The sequence below is a fragment of the Myxine glutinosa genome, chromosome 10 (genome assembly GCF_964187855.1).
Source record: "Myxine glutinosa chromosome 10, kmMyxGlut1.1, whole genome shotgun sequence".
NCBI lineage: Eukaryota > Metazoa > Chordata > Myxini > Myxiniformes > Myxinidae > Myxine > Myxine glutinosa.
In genome coordinates, this window is record NC_136270.1 from 89575093 (window position 1) to 89591517 (window position 16425).

The following is a 16425-nucleotide window of genomic DNA, read 5'->3' on the forward strand; positions in this document are numbered from 1 at the left end:
CCTTATGCGAAGATAGGGGTATGGGTGGGGCACTGATTTATGGGAATAATGAGGTTGAGGTGAATGCCAGATTTGGAGTATCAGTGGTGGCATTGTGTGAGTGGAAGTGGAAGATGTTGTTTTTTCATTTAAGGAAGGCCTCGTTTCAGAGGCGATTATAGGTGGATTTGCCATTATTATAGTACTCCGATACCGAGAGAATCATTTGAATTTCGTGTTTATTGGGCAGGAACGGCTGGACCACCTCCGGCAACAGTGTGGGCCACATCTGGCAGACGTTGCCAAGGAGTCTGTGGAGGGAATATGTGCCAAATTATACCACCTTGCCTGCGAGTATGCGCAGCGTGTACGATCACGACACCTGGAGATTTTACGAGAATGCAACCTGCCTCCGGGTATGAGATGAAACTACAATCTGTTGTATTGTAAGCTACAGGGTAGCGTACATGGGAAGAGTTGAAATTTATTTATTTATTTTGGTTGTATGTATTTCCCCTCCTTCTGGTCACACCCACTTCCTTTTGTCACTCCCCCCTGCATCACCCACCCACTTCCTCCCTACCCTCCTGAGTTGATTTGGCTAATGAAATACAAAGAATCTGGAAGAATTCCCATGTTTTAAACGCACCCTATGTGAAGGTGTATGGAGCAGCTTAATATTTCTATCCACGGCATGGCATTCTAATTACAAAATAAACAACAAAAAGAATAACATTGTAACAAAGCATATATTAATTAATACTAATAATATTAACAACTCCTTCCTCTTCTTTCTTCCTCTATATATTGGAACACTCTGTCTATCCAATCTCATGAAACTCGGTCTCAACCTGCATTTCAAGTCCTGCCACCAAGGGTTCCTACGTCCACGTTGCTAAGTATCTGCTATGCTAATATTAGGGGGGTTCGTGGAAATTTCTCTGCCATCCAATCCTTCTTGAAACTGAACTCTCCGGATCTGCTTGTTCTTTGTAAAACTCGTCTCCACGCTGAGGTGTTATCTGAATCTTTGGCAGTGTCTGCCTGTATCCTCCATAGGCTTGATTTTCCACATTCACACGGTTTGTGTTTTTATGTAAAGGCCTCTCTACCACTTGGCTGTGAGGTCTCCCTTGAGGATACGACACAAGAGTTTATGTGCTTTCGCCTAGCACTTTTGCATTCCACTGGCTACCTGTATTTTTTGTATCGCTCTCCATCCTCGCCCAATTTTGCTATATTAGATGCTATCACTGATAGTATTGATATGGCGCTGTCTCGACACCCAACTGCTGATATTATGGTCTTTGTAGACTTTAATGTTTATCACAAAGATTGGCTAGTTCACTGTCACAGCACAGATGCTCTTGGTGACGGTGCATTTAACTTTGCCATGTCACATGACCTTACTTAGATCATTTCAGCTCCGACTCGAATTCCTGATGGAGTTACTAATAACAGGTATCTTCTTCATCTGTTTTTGTGTTCAAATCCTGTAGATTGTACTGCAAAAATTCTCCCCCCTCTAGGAAATTCTGATTATGTCAACATCGAAGTTCAGGTTTCTTATTCTTCACCATCAACTGTTGTTCATCGTTCATCCATTGCCTGTTTGTCCTTCCCGTCTTGACACCAGGCTTTCCGCTGTCATCATCACACCCAGGAAAGTTGCTAAGATTATTCAAGGGCTTGATATTTCGGAATCTACTGGACCAGATAGAATCCCTGCAATTGCTTTGAAGATGTGTTCACCTGCACTGCCTTCTGTTCTCTCAAAACTGTATTGCTTGTGTCTGTCAAAGTATGTGTTTCCACTAAGCTGCAAGCAGGCTTCTGTAGTCCCTGTCTTTAAAGACTCCGGTGAGAAATCTGATCCTTCTATTGGCATGTTAGCCGTCTACCTATTATAAGCAAATTGTTTGAAGCCTTGATAAAACAACAACTCATGCCTCATCTGGAAACCCACAATCTCCTAAGTGATGTCCAGTATGGCGTTCGAGTCTACTGGTGATGTAGATGGTCATGTAGTCTACTGGTCAAGGTCCACTGGTGATGTTCTATCCCTTGTCACTAAACATGTGAACCGGGCTTTGGGTCATCGTGGAGAAGCCAGGGTTGTTGCTCTCGACGTCTCGAAGGCTTTTGACAAAGTGTGGCACACGGGCCTCATCCATAAGCTAAAATCACATGGCATTTCTGGAAAATTGCTTGATGCAATCTCTGACTTCCTTGCAAATCATCAAATCTCTGATACATGAGGGATAGTCATCCTCTGTCCATAATACGAATGCCGGTGTTCCAGGGGTCTGTGTTGGGTCCAATATTGTTGGACCCAACACAGACCCCTGGAAGTATATCAAAGATCAAAGATCTGCATTATATCAAAGATCTGCCGGATTGTATTCTTTCTCAATTAAACATTTATGCAGATGACTCGACACTGTATCCTACCTACCCAGATATCTTGTCTCCTCCTATTCTTGGCCATGTCAGTACCACTCTCAATCAGGGCCTAGACAGTGTTATGAACTGGGGAAAAGACTGGCTTGTTACTTTCAACCAAAAAAAAAGACCCACTTATTGTCTGTGTCTAGTTCAAGATCACCTTGTTTTCAGACGCTATGGATTCTTCACCTTTGCAGGAACTCCATATTATCCATCCACTTGGATTTGATATCAGCTCAAACCTCAGCTGGGAAAAGTACATCTCTGGTATCGATAAAAGAGCCCTCCTGCGCCTTGGCTGCTTATTTCGTGCTCGGCGATACCTTTCTGAAGCTGCTATGCTCCATCTATACAAGGCCACTATACATCCTGTCATGGAGTATATCATTGCCATAGTTGAGCTGGTGCTCCGGCCTGTCACCTATCTCTTCTTGACAGAATCCAGTGGCGTGCTGTCATTCTGGTGGGCCACAGGCTGACTCCAATCAAGTTGTAGAGACATCTCAAGGATGATCAAAGGAAATTGGATGCACCTGAGCTCAATATAGAGTGTATTAGCAAAGGGGTTGAATACTTACTGACTCAAGATATTTCAGCTTTTAATTTTTCATTATTTTGTAAAAAATTATTTTTAAAAAATTCTACTTTGACATTATAGGGTATATGTGTGGATCAGTAACCAAAAATCTCAGTTTAATGCATTTCAAATTCAAGCTGTAACACAACAAAATGTGAAAAAGTCTTGGGGTATGAATACTTTCTGAAGGCAATGTATCTCATTTTGCTATACAAATGACCATGTGGACCATTTTTCAGTAGACGTGCATTAATTTAACCTTGCAGAATGTTCAAGGGCTAGCAGCTGGAGCATCCGTGCATTAAAGAAAGTTCAAATGAAGCAAATGCACAATAAATAAATGGATAATCTTATTAACATATCCATGCCCTGTGATCTATGTTCTGCTTTCTTGGCTGTGCAGATGAGGTAGATTCGGTGACGACGTCTTGCATGGAGGAGCGAGCGGTTCCGTGTCACCCTGCACGCTTACGTCTGCCTGAGGCTCCCTTGCCTCGTGTGGATCTGCACGTGGAAAGCGAGCAAGCTTGCCTGCGCCATCGTGGGGAGGTTGTTAGAGTCAACCAGAATTACCTGGCCAAGCTGGTAATGTGGGAACCAGTCTGGTGGGTTATGCAAAAGCTGGCTTTTCTTAGAATAGGTGAAGCGAGTATTGTAATACATACAGTGCCTTCAGCAAGTATTCACACCCCTTGAGAAATATCTCACAGGAAATGTTACTTTGCATTCAAAGTCCGATTTGCATTCAGGAACAGAACAATTATGGTTAACCATCTAGGAATTGGCACTCTGTCGTCTAAACGTTGAAAATGATGTTAAAAAGACTATTTTAATTACACATTTTGCATTAGCAATGGTAGGTTAAAAGTCACCAGCGAGCAGAACAGTCAATGAAAACACACACAGAACAGTAGTGCCTTCAGAAAGTATTCACACCCTTGACCATTTTCACATTTTGTTGTGTTACAGCCTGAATTTAAAATGGATTCAATAAAAAAAATTGTCATCGATCTACACAAAATACCCCATAATGACAGTGCAAACATGTTTTTGGAAATGTTTACATATTTATTGAAAATCAAGTACAGAAATATCTAATTTAAATTAGTATTCAGCTTCCTGAGTCAATACTTCATAGAAGCACCTTTGGCAGCAAATACATCTTCGAGTCTTCTTGGGTATGTCTGTATCAGCTTTGCACATCTGCATTTGGGGAGTTTCTCCCATTCTTCCTTGCAGATTTGCTCAAGCTCTATAATGTTGGTTGGGGAGTTTCGGTGAACAGCAATCTTCAAGTATTTCCACCGATTCTCAATGGGATTCAAGTCTGGGCTTTGGCTGGGCCACTCAAGGACTTTCATGTTCTTGTTCTGAAGCCATTCCAGTGTTGCTTTGGCTGTATGCTTGGGGTCATTGTCCTGTTGGAACCTAAATCTTTGCCACAGTCTAAGGTCTTTTGCACTTTGAAGCAGGTTCTCCTCAAGGATTTGCATGTACTTGGCTCCATTTATTGTTCCCTCAATCCTTACAAGTCTCCCAGTCCCTGCCGCTGAAAAGCATCCCCATTGCATGATGCTGCCACCACCATGCTTCACGGTAGGGATGGTGTTAGATGGGTGATGAGCTGCGCTCAGTTTCTGTCAGACATAGCACTTTGCTTTCACGCCAAAGAGTTGCATTTTCGTCTCATCAGACCACAAAATCATTTGCCTCATGCTCTTATTGACTCGAGACATTTCAGATTTTCATTTTAAAATTATTTGTAAAATAAAATAAAAAATCCACTGACATTATGGGGTAAATATGTGTGGATCCGTGACAAAAAAAATCTCAATTGTATCCATTTTAAATTCAGGCTGTGACACAACAAAATGTGAAAAAGTCAGTGGGTGTGAATACTTTCTGAAGGCACTGTATGCAGTAGTACTCTACCAAAGCATGGTTTTAGCACTTATTCTACCAACAAAAGTTGTATAGGACAGGATTTTTGCACATTGACTTGAACTTGTATTGAAAGTTTCTGCTGTTTCCTTGATTGAAGTGGTTGTTTTAATATGTTATAATAATGATCGTTTTAATGCACTATTAAGTGCAGGGCAGTACGTGCTTGCCATTGCATGCCACACCTAGTTGACAGGGAACTGCATTCAAAATTCAAAAGAAGAGTGAAGTCGATGGTGCGCCATCGCAAATCCCCACGTTTCCCACCAAAGCCGCAGTTGATAGATGGAAAAAGGTTCCACCAGGAATGACCCAAGACAGGTTTTGAGTTTTAAAAATTTCTGGGTTGATTCCTGTGACCTAAGCCCCCATCCACTTGATGTCGTGGAACCTTATACCTTTAAAATTTAAAAACATCTTGAGGCATGAATCCGGGTGGCAAATCCAAAAAATCATTGCATATTTTATGGGTCTCCCAATGTTGATTGCATATATAGTTCCATTTGAAATGTTTTATAATGTGCCCATAATTGCATTTTTTTTGTTTTTAACATTTTTGGGTGGGGCCAAAATGATACTGCTGTTGCATCTTTGTGCCGTGTGGTGATCATAACTACCTAGTTTGGTGAATTTCTGCCCAACTGTTCAGGAAGAGATAGCGTGACGGACAGACAGACGGAGCCACTTACAATATGCCCCCTGTCTTTTTCAAAAATGACAAAAAAAAAAATCAAAAATTACAAAAATGTGGGGTTAAAAAAAACCAATGAGAATTACCAGTTGTGAACATTGTTGACTTTTCACTTCACACCCCTTGCATGAAAGAGAAAAGAATGCACCAGTAACCAGTAAATATACCCAGGTGAGATTGCACAGCCTTGTCTTTCCCTTTGCGGATTTCCAATTGGTTGTGACAAGAATGTTGTGGGGAAAGAGAATCAGAACAGAAGGTTCTCTCATCAAATAACAAACAAAATACAGGTCATTTTCTGTGAAAAAGGGGTGTGAAGTCCACACCAGTCTGCTCTAACTGCAGTAGACGGAGGGACATTGCAGGCCGATGTCAGCATTTACTTTGCCATGATGACTTATGAGACCTATCAATTAAATAAATAATAATAATGAATAAACTGAACCTTGCGTTTCCTGTTAAAATCTATTTTGATAAGTGCTGTGATTTGGATCACATGGACTGTTGGTTCATGGCAAATGAGTATCGTGTCACAACCCATGTCTGGCCTGAAATGAAGAAAGACAAAATACAGACGAAGCGCTGTGATGCGATCATTAAACTTTGGTCGAGGCACATAAAGCGATTTGAGGTGCTACTTTGACCGTGCCCTAATCACCTGGGTTCCTCATCCGTGATTCTACTTCAAATGATATCAATGCTCCTGGCTTCCTGGCTTCTCCCATTTCCCCCAAGGCCATTATGACACAGTCCAATTCGACATGTCATTGAGATCATCGTCATGTGTCTGAGGATCATATGTCTGTGGATCATAGTCCACACTAGACATAGTCATGTGTCTGAGGATAGAAGGTTTGAGGATGATTTGTGAATCAGAATTTGTGCTGATTACGAAGAACGATTTCTTAATTGCCACAGCTGCTGACTTTTTGGTGAAAATGCCATTTTGTGCTTTTTTTTTTTACACAAAAATGTAAAAAAAAAAATCGTTTTTAAGCCTCCTTTGCTTTCACGGGCAGACATCGAGTATTAATAACTAGTATTAATACTAGATTGAGTATTAATTCCTTCTTATGAAGGGAAGAGAGGAATTGTACAGGAAGAAGTTGCCATAGGCATTATGTTTTTGGGTTGTCCGTCCGTCCATGATATGTTTTCGTTACTGTGATAACTTGAGAACAGCTGAAGGGATCTAAGTCAGACTTGGCGCATGTATAATGAGGTAAAGATTAACTAATTAGATTTTGGGGTCACAAGGTCAAAGGTCATAGGTCATGTTGTGTAAAAATCCTGTTACTGCAATAACTTGTGAACCAGTAATGGGATTTTGACCAAACTTGGTAGAAGTATGTATTTTGATGAAAAGGTGAACTGATTGTATTTTATCATCAAAGGTCATGTCAGGTAAAAAATGAGATTTAAATCAAACTTTGTACAAGTATTATAACGATGTAATAATGTGGGCGGAGGCCAATCGGTCAACGTTTAAGAGTGCAATTCTAGTTAATTCAGAGTTATCTTAATATCACCACTACATGTTGTGTGTGGGGGTGTGGGGTGGTATTAAAATAACGCCCACCTCTTTCTGGACACAGATAAACATTAAAAAGACAGGAATAGTGTATTATGGTTATTGGAGACAATTTTGTCTATAATTTGAGAAAAAAATTATCTCTCATTTTTGCAGATTCGACAGAATTTCTCATCAGGAGTGATTAAATTCAACCTCACTGTGAAGGACAAAAAAATCAAAGTTGCAGGGTACATGAGACCTCTTCAGACAGCTACTGTGCATTGCAACGACCAGTGATTTTGATCTTTAATTGGTTTTCAGTTATCCTCTTTAGCCTGTGTCCTTGACTCTAGCACGTGTGGACGGGTCGATCAGCAAAACAGACGAGTCGAAACTGATGCATGAATTGGAGGAAAGGGTGAAAAGTGGCAAACTGCAATGTCAAGATGCATGTGCGGTTGATGCAATGTTTCTCATACGTATGTATGAGACTTGGAAAAGTCTCTTGTCCTTGTGAGTCCTTGTCCTTGTGAACTTGGAAAAATCGCAAAAGTTGTACTTGAAGGGTTGTTGGATGTCACAAAGAGATTAGATCTTGTATGTGACACATACAAAAGCCCGTCAATCAAATATATTAAGCAGTTCATGATAGGATCGGCATGTACAGATATCATATCTGGTCCTGACCAAAAGCATCCAAAGAATGTAACGCTGTGCTGAACTAAGGAAAATTCAAGACAGCCCTCTTGAACTTCCTTGTTAAAGAATGGCAGAGATCACACCTCAAGTAGATTAAGGGCAGACATTGATTGTTGGACTGGATGAAAAGGCATACTGTTATCAGGTAAAGGAAGGTGGTATTGCGATAGAAGAGGTATTCAGCCTCACCTGCAACCACGAAGAGACTGACGCTCTGCTCATATGGCATGTAAAGCACATGTGTGTAATTTGCCAAGATGGAAATATCATTATCCGATCTACAGACACAGATGTTCTCGTTGTTCTTCTCACACATGCGCACAACCGTCCTGCTCACATGTGGCTTGATGCTGGCCTTAGCACAAACAATTCCAGACCGCACATTGATGTATCTAAACTTGCTGAAAATACGGGATCAGAGTTGTGTGACACCGGTCCAGGATTACATGCTTTCACAGAATGTGACTACACAGCCAGTTTTGTGCACAGGGGTTAACAAGGGTTAAGCTCGTCCATTGTTGAAGAAAGACCACAAATTCAGGAAAGCCTTTGCCAAACTAGGCCAGTCCCCAACTATATCCCCAAGTTTGTTCACAGACCTAGAGGCCCTTGTCTGTACCTTGTATGGGAACCGAAGCAGATGTATGTGAATACTGGGCCAGACACATTCTCTTCCAACAGCATTTTGCACCAAAGCACCAATCGAAGCCTCTGGAGAATATCAAGGTATCAGATCTTAGCACTCTGCCTCCATGCATGTCTGTTTTCTTGGAGGCGGTGAAGTGAACAAACCTGATTGCTTCTATATGGAAGAGAGCAACAGCATCCGATCCCCATGCCGGGGAGCCAGAGGAGAACCGATGGATACTGGAGAATGGCCAATACACCATAACATAGTTTGGAGGCACACAGGTTCCAGAAGATGTTTGTTGTCGGATTGACAAGGACACAGACGAAGAGATGAGTGATGACGAAGATGATGATTTGGCTGAATACTATATTCTTCCTCTGATGAGGCAGACAGCGGTATTGACTGAGAAGTGACATTTTTAACAAAGTTTGGCCATTAAAAGAGAATTATGCCATAGGCTAGAACATGTTTTGGCATAATTACGTACAATATAAGCTAGTTTCATAGTACAATTAATTTACATGTGCCTGGTTTTCATAAACAGTTACTGTTGAAAGACTGAAAGATAATGGTACAGTTTATGATAAAATGGGAGGTAGGGGAAAAATTGCGTCCATTTTATCCACAATAACTATGTTCCAATGACGACCATCAATTTAAATGAACAAATGAGTACCTACGTCAACTTTCTACTTGTATAAAACAATTAATGATGATAACAAGACACCTGTACATGATTTATGTCAAGTCCCGTACAAATCATATCGGCCTCGAGACACATGGTTAAAGTTAGAGTCCCTGTATATAGAGAGTTGTGGCAACTCAAATTTGGACGCCATTTTGTGTCTAAGTGTGTCGGATTAGATATACATGTACATTCGCGATATGGGGTGATATATTCTAAACCTGCTAAAAAAAAATTTACGACACATATTTAGTCTTATTATTACATACAGGTGATATTTGTTTTGTCAAAAACTCAGCTATTGCCGTGAAAAAGAGCTGTGTGGTGATATTAAAAGTGGTATGGCAATGCATATTACAAGCCAACACTGCATATAAGAGCTAACATTATAAGTAAGACAAACCAATGCTGTCGTTCTCTGAATTTTAATAACTTTTAGAAAGGAGTGTGGGCATATCCAATATTTTTTAAAGGGTGCCGAGAGCAATTCCGGTGTAGGACTTCCAGCCGACATATAGTCTAACACACTTAAAACAAATTCTGTACGTGGTATTGCCATATTTCTGTAGTGTACAACTTTAGTTTTATCGACATTTATATTCAATTTCCATTGTAATGATTTAACAAGCTGCAAGTCAGCTTCTGTCTCTGACATAAGGAAAACGTCATCGGCATCTAGTAAGATTGAAACGTTCATTGATTACTACACCCTTGCCCAGAACTCTGATGGATATTGCCTGATCGATTAATATGTTTCATAGCTGGCGACTTAATTAACACTTAATTTTCGACTGCGCCAAGCCGTAATTAAACAGAGAAAAAACTTTTAAAAATACCTGCAGTGTGCACGGTTCGTCTAGTCGAACAGATATGGAAAAGTACAGATACGACGTCGTATTCACCATAACTTGTTTAATTTCACCAGGAACACGATGAGGCCAACACAGTAAACATTCAGTACAAAACTTGGTTCATACATTCAGTACAGAACATGAGATTCATACATTCAGACCGTAAGAAAACTCTGCCCGTAATACAACACTGACCAGACCAACACTTCATCCCACTACGTTCACTCCTCACAAGTGAAACTCATCACTACTCCGTTCACTCCTCACAAGTGAGACTCATCACTACTCCGTTCACTCCTCACAAGTGAGACTCATCACTACTCTGTTCACTCCTCACAAGTGAGACACCATCACTACTCCGTTACTACACATCACTACACAATTTTTTTACAATTTAATTTTGCAAAATATTTAGAATAATGTAAAAAGAAAATGGCAACAGGAAGATAGTCATCATAACCTGAACGTACAATTATAGTTCAAAGAGCTATACAAATATAGACAAGCACATGCCTGTCATTTTGTAATCGTTTAAAATATGTCATTGATTGAACATGTCCTGCCATGATTTTGTAATGAATAAAACAATTCTTACATTGAGATTCATTTGAGGAGTCAATACGTTCATGAGTGGAGTAGGTATGGTCGGACAAGTTTGGTAGATGTAGTCTCTCAGTTCTGGACGGTCCACGCTTCTTGGGGGAGTTGCGCAGCTTCACGGGTTTCCGGTAGCTAAATATTGTTGGAACTGCAGAGCACTTCAACCTCTTTTTGTCATCAGCTCGCCCCCTCTCAAACTGATTCACATCGAAATGTTCCTGCAATCATACAATGAGTGTCCTTGATGTATTTATTTATTGAAATTTTTATTCTAACACAACACAGTTTAATTTTAATGAGCTGTCATGTACTAGTACTTCCACAACAGAAAATCACATGGACAATCTTCCGGAAGATGGCCAGACAAATCGCTAGCTCTATCGACCACATGTATATTGATATCAAACAGGGATAACAGCTTTTGAAAGTTGAGCCAGTTTTAAATGTGGGTACACAAATACACCTGTTTTACTGCATTAATCACCTAGAAATATTGTATGTTTTGGGAACGATAGCTGTCACCAGGTGAAATATATAGGGATTGTCCAATGTGCAAAATCTTCCATCACTACAATTTGGCCATAAATCCCGGGGTGGGAAATATTTGAGCAAATATGCCACAAGACGCATGAGCACTGTACAAAGCAAACAATAACTCGTCAAATTTTGGACGTATGGGTGGCTGCACAAACCGCAAAAAAATTGAGCAGGTCCCCCCCCTAAAATTGCTTTTATGATTGCCAATTAGGCTAAAGATTTTAAACCAAAAAAATAACTTGCCTCGGAATAAGTTTTGAATGGACGGACAGACAACTGAAAACAAAACGGACCATGGGTTTCCCACCCCTATAAAATCAAAATTAATTCCCTCTGAAAAAGTACAGTGACATTGCCCGCAGACTACCCAACCGCAGACCAGGCAATGTCACTGTACCTGGACATTTCATCAATCAATGACAATATGCGGTCCGCTAGGACTACCCGAAAAAAATTGAGCAGGGTTCTTCCCACGGAAATGCATTTTTGGGCAGCTCCTTGAAGATTATAAACAAACACAAATCACTTCCCTTTAAAAGGGTTTTCAACGGACAGACAACCAAAAAAAAACCGAGCAGATAGAATTGCTTTTGAACATCGATCATCAAGCGGCGTGGGCCTACCTGGCAGAGTCTCGAGGAGTCGATCGCTTTCCAGCTCTTTCGTCTGACTTTCGCTTCCCAAATTTGTCTTCTGACTTTATCACTTGGAAATCTATACATCTTATATTTCCCAGATTGGTTTGAACAACCAAAAGCAGAACAACCAGTCATTTTGTTTGGCAATAAACAACATTCCCGTACCAAGCTGACGTTCACGCACGGTGAAGTTAGACACAAAATGGCGCCACGAAATCACGTGACCAGAAATCTCGGGTCAGCGCATGGCGCAACTCTCTTTATACAGGGACTCTAGTTAAAGTGCCTTAGCTCTTGGACAACGTTATTTGTGAATGAGCCAGGTTAAGGCAAAATTTTCGTAATTTGTTCAGTGTGCCGGCCATAAGATACCTACTCTTCGTCAAAATATATTATGGGATCTGTAACGTCCACCAAGTATTGACAGCAGGTGGGACACCCATCATAACATTCATCCAAAGGATGACGCACCCTACATGTGAAGCACCAATCCGATATTTTATGATCAGTTGAGTCCAATCCAGGCTAGACAGATCAAAGGTAAGTGCTCTACCTCTGCTCCATGCTGTAAGACTGAAATAATGAAGATAATAGACCTTGGGTTGACAATTCTATAATTTGAAATACCAAATGTTTTATGACTAGATTAGGTTGCTTGTCTTGTCCCTAATCATTCTGAGTGTTGGACTCTAATGTATTAACATAAATGTCTTAAACACCTTCCAACCTCCCTCATGGAATGCAGGAGCAATTGTACAGGCTGAACTGTACGGATGATTCACGCTTTGAGAAGTTCTTGCCACGTGTGTGGTGTATGCTACGCAGGTACCAGGTAAGCACGCACGTTAAGGAACCTTCCAGAGATTCCTGATGAAAGTTTATTTTTATTTTTTATTTTTTCTCGAGGCTCGTGTAAGAGCTAACATTAATCACAAAAAAACATAAACGGACACATAAAACATACAACAAAGGGAGCGGGAGACAAGATGGGGAGAAAGAGGGAAGCACACAAGTGAAAGTGTGATGCAGGAGCACCAGCCCAGAGGGGAGAGCAGTATTCCATTGAGCCGAGGATGAAAGCCTTGTATGTGGTGAGGAGCTCAGGTGTGCCAAGGAAGGACTTAGCACGACGGAGGATGCCCAGTCGGCGACTGGCTTTGGAGGCCAGCTTGGAAATGTGGTTTTCCCAGGAAAGATCATGGCAGATAGTGAGAGCCAAAAGTTTGAATGACATAACTTCTTGGAGAGGATTGTTGAGAAAGTAGATGGGAGGGTTGTCCAGACGGTTTTTTCGGAGAGACATAGTGAGATTGTGAGATTTGTCAGGATTGAAAGACATGTTTCACTTGTTTGACCAGTCTGTGATTTTGGCGAGGAGGAGATTGAGGAGGCTGCTGCCTGCCGATCTGAGGGATGAGGTATGGAGCGGCAGAGAGTGGAGTCATCAGCAAATAGATAGATAGGATTTTCCAGAGAGTCGGAAAGATCATTGATGAAGACCAGAAAAAGCACAGGGACCAGAACACTGCCGTGGGGAACTCCAGCCTGAACATGAAGGGGAGATGAGAGAAATCTATTCAAGGCCACACGTTGGCTGCGACCAGAGAGGAAGTCCACAATCCATGTGTGGAGATTTCCATGGATACCATAGTAGGAGAGTTTGGTGAGCAGAGCAGGGTGCCAGATCGTATCGAAGGCACGTGATATGTCAAGGGAGACAACTCTGATTTCCTGTTTGGCATTGCAGACCTCCATCCATTGTGGAGACAGCAGTTGCAGCATGTCCAGAGTATAGTGACCTGGTTTGAAACCAAATTGATGATCAGAGATCAAGCCATTGGAGAAGAGGAAGGATTTGATATCCGAAGTAATGATGAATTCCACGGATTTGCTGATAATTGGGAGCAGGCTGATTGGTCTGAAGTTGCAAGGATCTGTTTTTGCACCTTTCTTGTGTAAAGCGGTAATGTTGGCTGATTTCCAAGCTGATGGCAGATGACCTTGAGCAAAAGAGAGCGTGAATAGAACAGAGAGAGAGGAGAGAGAGATAGAGTGTGTGAAAGAGTGGCAGAGCAGGATTTTAGGACCCATGGGCTGATGCCGTCAGGTCCAGTTGCAGAATCAGAGTTGAGGGTTGCCAGAAACTTCACCTTGTCAGGAGAGAAGGACACATAGTCCAGGATCAGCTGGGTACGACTGGGTAAGGTGGGTACAGAGAGAGACGGGTTTGGGACCCAAGATTTTGAGGCAAACACAGAGTTGAGGCATTCAGCTTTTTCACGTGCAGAGTCAGCTGTGTAGCCATTTGAGGTAAGGGAGAGGATGGAGGGGGAACAAACACCAGAAACAGATTTGACCAGACGCCACCAGGATTTGGAGGAAGGAGACAGGTTTGAGAGTTCAGTCATGAGAGTAGAGAGATAGTGCTTCCTGGCTCTCCTGAGGGTAGACACACACTGGTTCCGTGCAGGCTTTGTGAAAGGAACGGAGATTGCCTTCCATTGGATTTGCCTTCCATGAGGAGAAGGCAAATTGTTTCAGGGCAACAGCCTCTCCACAAGATTCAGTGTACCATGGATGGGCGGAAGGGTATGACAATTGAAGACGAAATGGGATAAATCTGTGCATGAGAGAGAGCAGTTTGCTTTGGAAGAATTCCCAGGATGAGTTGATGTCAGAGGCAGTATCGATGGGAGACCAGTCCAGATGATTCATGGCGGCTTGACGACCGTGCCAGTTGGCCTGAGTGAAATGCCAGACTCATTGAAGCTGAGGAGGCTTTCTGAGAATGGCCAGAGAGATGTCCACTTTAACAAGCAAGGTCAGATGAACTGATTGGAGCAGAAGAAGAGCCTCAGACATTTGCAGGGAAGTTTATCATAACCATGTCAAGAAGAGAAGATGCTCCGTTGACTGGGATCCGGGTCGGGAAATTGACAAAATTGTGTCAGTCCCAGTTGGTCGCAGAAGTCCTTTGCTGAAATGCCATTGCTGGTGTGAGAGGTAACCACACACATGCAGCTGGCATGATGACAGTTGAAATCACCATATATGAGGAAGAGAGAGTAGTTGGGGTGAGTGGATAGAAGTTGGTCTTTGTTTTTAGACAGCGAGATGTAGATGGAGTCATCACTATTTGGTCGATGGTACAACACACATATAAGCAAAAGGTGGGAGCGAAGGGGAAGCCGTAGCCAGAGGTACTCCTGGGGGTGTGGTGGAGAGAGGGCAGTGCAGGGAGAGTGAGGAAGAGAGTTTTTGATAAAGATAGCAACGAGATTTGAAGGGAAGGGGGGAATTTAGGAGGAGAGGAGCGAGGGGGGAGATTTGAAGAGGAGGGGTTAAGGGGGAGTTCAGGAGGGGAGGTGGGAATTTAGGAAGTGAGGGGGGAATTTAGGAGGGGAGAGGAGAGGTTTAGGATAGGCGGGGTGTGTTTAGGATGGGAAAGGGGAGAGATTTGAAAGGGAAGGGTGAGGTGGAGTTTCGGAGGGGAGGGGTGAGTTGGGATTTCAGAAAATGTTGGACGATTAATGGAAAACGAACATTTCTTGCAAAATGAGTTTCTTGTGATTTCCGTTTGAAAACTTTGGAGGAGGGGTGGAATGTAGAAACGAAGAACTGTAAGAGATTGAATTTTTATTTGAAATGAAGAGATTTGGTGAGCAAATCGAAATTTATTTAAGTTGCAAAATTAAAAGCAAATTTAATTACCCTGTTTTCAGTTGATTGCTCTTATGATACCAAATGGAAGTTTGTTTGCATTGATATTCACGTGAGCCTTTAATTTTGTCTAGCCTGGACGATTAAAACATGTATTTTGACGGGATTAAAACCACCGTTTAGAGGCCATTTTTCCCCGCAAAGCGGGGGTTGGCCTTTTCGGGGACCGTGGTAGTTGTTGTTTTTTTTGGTCCCCTTTTTGAAGCAATGTTTTACGGCCGGATGCCCTTCCTGCCGCCAACCCTTTTTGCCGCCTTCAACGACAAACAGGGAATTACCAGTGAACTGGTACTCAAATTAGCCGACCTCGGAAGGATGACAGGCTGAGTCAACCCCCCTGGCATTAATTCGGCGATCGACCGGGATTCGAACCCAGGATCCTAGGATCCTAAGCCGGCACCCTAGCCGCTAGCCCAACACCAGGGATTTTGACGGGATTGGATTATGAAATTGGATGTTGATGTCAAAGACAAGAAAGCATACCTCCGCCAGACTGAACAGTTTACATTTTGTATCCCACTGATAGGCTGGATCTGTATTCAGACCTGAATCAAAATCGAATCGGCTTGTTCTTGTTGCCTAACCAACTAATCCACGTAGTTTTGTCATAATCCGTCCACAACTTTTTCAAATATTATGCGATATATCGTTTTGGCTCTATATATCGTTTCGGTGCTATCGCTCAATGGTGAAGAATCGCTTTCAAAATTCTCGAATCTGGATCTGGATCTTCAACCAAATCTAACCATTTTGTCCTCATCACATACCCAGCCTCTCCACCAAATTTCGTCTGAATCCGTCCATAACTTTTTGAGATATCCTGTTCGCAAACAGACAGAGGTAAAAGCATAACCTCCATCCACTTTCGGTGGCGGAGGTAAAAACGTTGTTTCAAATTGTTGTCTAAAAAAAACCTTT

General features: G+C 42.0%; 1 protein-coding gene across 22 annotated transcripts in view; it reads left to right on the top strand.

Annotated features, from left to right (window-relative positions):
• Nucleotides 1-16425, top strand: part of PCIF1 (phosphorylated CTD interacting factor 1) — a 131056-nt gene that overhangs the window by 87229 nt on the left and 27402 nt on the right. For all 22 annotated transcript variants that reach the window (XR_013624776.1, XR_013624777.1, XR_013624772.1 and 19 more), the window contains 3 exons: nt 230-395; nt 3405-3586; nt 12533-12619. Coding sequence is in view for 16 of the 22 variants with exons in the window: in XM_078785861.1 (XP_078641987.1) it covers nt 230-395; nt 3405-3586; nt 12533-12619 (435 nt within the window). In the remaining 6 variants the exon portion in view is untranslated. The remainder of the gene's footprint in view (nt 1-229; nt 396-3404; nt 3587-12532; nt 12620-16425) is intronic.